The 5,570-nt window shown below is 37.8% G+C and overlaps 1 protein-coding gene across 7 annotated transcripts in view; it reads left to right on the top strand.

Moving 5' to 3' along the window:
• TOX2 (TOX high mobility group box family member 2) overlaps window positions 1–4,927 on the top strand; it is a 342,423-nt gene extending 337,496 nt beyond the window's left edge. For 6 of the 7 annotated variants that reach the window (XM_042461865.1, XM_042461868.1, XM_042461863.1 and 3 more), the window contains one exon: window positions 3,733–4,927. In XM_042461865.1, the coding sequence (XP_042317799.1) occupies window positions 3,733–3,769 (37 nt within the window). In that variant the 3' untranslated portion in view covers window positions 3,770–4,927. The remainder of the gene's footprint in view (window positions 1–3,732) is intronic. The other variant, XM_042461869.1, reaches the window with a different exon arrangement.
• The last annotated feature ends 643 nt before the right edge of the window (window positions 4,928–5,570 follow it).

Below are 5,570 nucleotides of genomic sequence, written 5' to 3'. Positions count from 1 at the left end.
CGCGCACATGCACGCTGAGGTTTGTTTCCCCTTTTCCATGCTGAGACTGATGCTTGGGAGAGGTCTAGAGAGTGAGATATAGGGAGGGAAGTGGTGCTTTGTCCCCCCCCCCCGCCCTTTAGATCTTTTGTAACATCCTCCAGTGTTTGCCCCTCGACTTATCCACGGGTCATATCAAAATCCATGATTTTGGATCCAAAAACTGCCCTCGACTTATACATGAGGTCGACTTATACATGAGTATATACGGAAAGTGGTATTTTGGGAGCCCCCCCCCCCCTAAAAAAATACTTAATTGATTTTATTTGGGATGGGTGTGTAAAATGGAAATTCATCCTGGATTATCTTCACCATCTGAAAAACTGCTAAATCTGCTCTGGATATGATATTTTCGGCATACCAGTTGAACAAATAGGGTGATAGAATGCAGCCTTGCCTGAATATAGCCTTGCCTGACCCCTTTGCTAACTGGGAACCACTCTGTTTCTCTGTATTCTGTTCTGGAATTCTCTGGTGCACTCCATTATTCATTGTATGCTTGGGATGTCATCCGTAGTGGGGTGTGATTCCTAATTCCTGGGATCTTTCTCTAGAAAGAAAGAGCTACATTATCTTTCTTTCCTGAATCTCTGGTATTTCTCACTCCATATATAGTATACAAATCTTTGCTGCAGAATTTTTGCATAATATTGTTTGCATGGAAAATCTGTGCAATGGTCCTGTAATTACTTTTGTGTTTCCTTTTTTGTGGATGGGAATATATATTTATTGCTTCCAATCTGTGGGCCACTTTTTTGTTGGCAGATTTTAGTAAGTGAACTTGTTGCTTTCTCTGGATTATAGTAGTTCACTTTGCATATCATCTGTTCCTGGTGATTTATTCTTTGAATGCTGTTTTCACTTTGCTTTCCAAAATTTTAGTTTCATCCTTGTACATTTCTTTTTCTCATGTGTCATTCATTGTTTCACATTTTTTTATATAGCTCTTTTGTATATTGCTATCATCATTGCTTGTTTTTTTTAAAAAAATTCATTGTGGTTGTACATTAAGTTCCTCTTTTGATCCTAGAGCATCCCCACCCTTGGTTTAAATTTTCCTTTGAATTCCCGGATCTTATGGAAGAGGTCTCTTGTTCTTCCCTTCTGTTGTCGGCTTCTATTTCTCTGCATTGCTACAGTAATTTTCTTTATCCCCTGTGTACTAATCTTTGAACAGTAACGTTCATGGTTCTGATTCTGTTCCTTTCTCCCTTTCCTTTTGATTCTCCTCTTTCTTTAACTGAAGAATTTTTGCCTATCAACTATTGTTTTCTCTCTCTTTTTTTGGCCAAGATATCATTTTTCTGTATACCTCTTTGACTATGTCTCTGGTTTCTATCTATAGCTGTTCTGGTTCCCAGCCAATTAGGTTTAATAGTGCATTTTGTGTTGCTGGAACTTAATCTCCCTCTCCCCCCCACCTCAAAAAAAACCAACCCCTATTCTTTCTTTGCTGAGCTGAACTGAGCTCAATTCCTATGCCACAGCTTAGCTTTGGATAAAAATTTCTGGGGAATGATGCAGTAAAAAACTATCAGTGGGCAGAAGATTTACGAACGCCTTTAAGATATGCCCCTTTTGCATTCCAGATATAAATAAAAAGACTGCTACCGTATGGTCTTTTGAAATCAGTGGGCCTCCTCCTAAATCTGAACAATCATAGAGGGAAATAATTTATTACTTTGTGAAATGGAAGAATGACATCTCTTCTTCGGAAGCACTATAGATAAAAGGAAGGATTGCAGAATCTGATCTGCCAAGATTTTTTTGAGTGGAATGTGGAATGTACATTAAAAGAAAATTATTTGCATTCCGATTGAAGTTTCTTAATTTAAAAGAAGGCTAGCCACTGACATAAGTATCTGTGGGTCGTTCAGATGTCTGAAGAAGACAATACCTGAATGAAGAGGCAAATTGAAAACAAGCATTTCTATATCTGAACGTTCTGTACTGGTGATTTTGCTTCTATGGAGGGGCTACAGTCTCTTTGGCTCTGCCGAGGTGCTTGCTGGATCTACCATAGACCAATAGCTTTATAGAAAGACAATTTTTCTAAAACTTCATCACACCAAACACGTGCTATATCTGATTCAGTCACAGATATCGCTGGTTTTAATTATTGTAGTTTGCCACTGTAGATGTGTAGCCATTATGAGTCTCAAGTAAAGAAAGAGGGTTTCTAGTGTGCTTGCTTAGGTCTTTGGATGCTTTTAAAGGGGGCGTTATCCTCATGGAGGATAAGGCTATCATGTGTCAGTCAGTCAGTTAGCTAGTTTTTATGTATATGCTACACATTATTAAAAATTCCAGAGTGGATAACATTATCAGGACAATAAAATGAAATAAACTATAATGAAATAATAAAAATGTAAAATGTCTAATACAATTAGTGACAGGAAACATGACAGGCATGAAAATCTGCTCTCACCATCAATCAGTGGCTACTATTAATAAACATTAATTATGAATTAATTGAATACTTGGCTAAAATTACTGATAGAAAAGATACAGAGAAATTAATCTCAAGGTGTTTTTCTGTAAGCATAAATGTTCTTCTAGGGGGAACAAATCAGTTTTGTTGTGCATTGCATATCTGATTAATTTAAATTAAGATGAATAAAAAATATGTATCTCAAGGATATGTTGTAGCTCATAATTGGTTTATGAGTTTTTCCATCAGGTCTAGGTCCACATCCTGGCCTTCAAGTGGTGAAATCAGTTGTCGGTCAGATTTCCATAGTTTGGCGATTTCTTTTCTTGCAATTGTTGTTGTTGTTGTTGTTATGTATCTTTAATTCATTTCTGACTTATGGCCACCCTAAGGCAAACCTATCATAGGATTTTCTTAGCAAGAATTCTTGAGCAGAGGTTTGCCATTGCCTTCCTCTGAAGCTGGGAGCATGTAACATGCCCACAGTCATCCAATAAGTTTCATAGCCAAGAGGGGAGTCGAACCCTGGTCTCCTGAGTCATAGTCCAACACTCAAACCACTATGCCATGCTAGCTCTTACTCAGCATATTTGTCCCTCAAATGTTTGGGTTTTTTTTACCACGTGCGTAAGAAAGCTGCTCTGGGCAATCTTTCTATGATCTGGCCTGTGATTATCTCTGCTTGCAAGAATATCTCTCTCCCAAATGTTTTTTTTCCTTTACTTTTTTTTAATGAGAGGGCATTCCCACCAGTCATGGACAGTAGCCTCCCCTTATCCACCATAGATAGGTTCCAAGATCTCCAGTGGATGTCCAAAACCATATATAGTACTGAACCCTATACCAGTAATATTTTTGGACCATGTAACTGCAGGTAACTGAAGCTGCAAAGAGCAAAACCACAAATAAGGAGGGACTATGTAATATTTTCAGAACATAGCTGACCACAGGTAACTGAAACCACAAAAAGTGAAAGCACGGACTACTGTATATAAGATCCCATTCCTCCACTGTTTCTCTAGCATTCTCTTTTGATGGTTTTGATGTCGTGCCTGAGTTTTACCAGGGTGATATGACATCTGTATATTGTCTTATATGTATTTTCTTTTATTTTGGAAGCCATTCCATGTGGGCTTATGTTGATAGATCTGATACAAAGAAAACCAGTTTGTACAACACACATCTGCACAAAGCACTAATACAGCTATCCCTATTTGCCTGGTGGTTGTAATCGTTTATTGTTTATTTTGCTCATCTTACAGCATGCTGCCAAGGGACAAGTCACTCTACCTCACTTAAACCTTGACATCTCCATTCTGCAAAGGTGAAAGGAAAGGACATTTTAAGAGTGTCTGTGAAACAGGATACCTAGATGGGCATCAAGCAAGTCACATGGACAAGAGAGCACCTCGCCTTTGGATTCATATCCTGGCTCTGAGAGTAGCCTGTCTGTTCCCTTTCCCTCTTTCTTCCTCCTCCTCTTCCCTTTTATTCTCTTCTCAGAAATCTACTGTACATGGAAGCCAACCTTGTATACATCATAAAGAACAAAATTGACAAAGGACTCCCCTGACCCCATGCGCACCTTTCTCTGCTTGCCACCAGCTTAGCTATGAACCATTTTCCTAGTGAACTGCTTTTTAGATTCAGCACAGACCCGAGCGCACTGCTCAAAGGCATTAGGCTTGGCTCATCAGGAGAAGACACTCTTTTTGACGACTTGCTAAATGGCACTAAACTATGTGCAAGAGAAATGTGAAGTCTGTGTGAATATTGTACATGCAAAAGGCCTTGGATGTCTGGCAGAAATAAATAAATAAATAGGTAAATATTAAAGTGAAAAACTAAAAATGATTGTTTGGAGTTTGGGTGGATGGAGCAGATGGGAAGCAGAAGTGCAAATATGAGAGGGAAACAATGTGAAGAGAAAAAAAAGACCATGAACAATATAATTTGTTGGATAGTTGTAAGTAGCTTACTAAATGTTTTAGAACTGTGCTAAAGACATCTTTAAGATTTTTTTTGTGGAAAAAGAATTAGTAGTTTTACTTTATAGTAAAAGCATTTTATATTAATTGTAGCACATTTTTTAGTTATACATAGAATGGAGATGTGTATAAAAAAGCAAACCCTGCCAAACTTGTTTCTATTATTTGTACAGCAAGAAATGGACAATTTATATCCATGTTATATGGCATTATTATATTTTTTTCAGCCATATGTCCATCTATTTAAAATTGCTGACAAGGATTTTCGTCTATTTATGAAAAAATTAGAAAGCAGAATTACAGTTTATGAAAAGTGCATTTTCCATTGTTTTCTTTTTTAATTATTATTTTTTATTTTGTTTGTGGTGCTGTTTTTACAGCACCTGCACATTTTGGCTCACAATGCTTATCTTATCTTTCTTTATAATAAAACATATGAAAAGTAGAAATAAGGCTGCCTCGTTCTTTTGTCGGTCACACACACAGACAACATTCTTCACAAGTGGGAATTCTGTAACCTCCTGTCCTGTAAGTCCTATATTGTTTCTGATGAACCTTGCAAGGTGACGTACAAGATCAAGGACTTATAAATGAACCATGTTCTTGGCTTTTTTTCACTTCCTGTCTTAAGAGAATGCTCAATTATTATTTACCCCATTCCAAAGATCTTGGGCCTGGCCATGCACACGCAGACAAGAATCCAAACTGAATGCTGACAAAGCAGAAACTCCTGCCAATGTAGTTATGTTAGATCAGTTATGTTCAGCATGGAGGCATTGATCTGCCTAATAAAAATGCAACTTGAGTAATGAGGTTGAGGTTGAGTAATGATATTGAGTAATGAGGAAGTGTATGTGCAACCAGCAGAATTATCAAACTGGTTATGCTCCAAACTGTTACATAAGCAGTTTGACACACTAGGACAAGATGGGCAAAGTGCGGCCCATGAACCATCAGTTTTGTGGTTCCTAAAGCCATGTCAAACCTTCCCCCCATTTTTTTTTAAATCAACATTATCTTAAGGCAATTTTTGCCTTGAAACCATGTAGAAAGTCCCCAAATGTGTGAAACCATGCAGAATACCTTGCCCCCACAAGCACCCTAGAATCCCA

This window comes from Sceloporus undulatus, chromosome 4, assembly GCF_019175285.1.
Source record: "Sceloporus undulatus isolate JIND9_A2432 ecotype Alabama chromosome 4, SceUnd_v1.1, whole genome shotgun sequence".
Classification (NCBI taxonomy): Eukaryota; Metazoa; Chordata; class Lepidosauria; order Squamata; family Phrynosomatidae; genus Sceloporus; species Sceloporus undulatus.
Note: the sequence above shows the minus strand (reverse complement) of the source record. Positions and strands in the feature narration are given on the sequence as shown.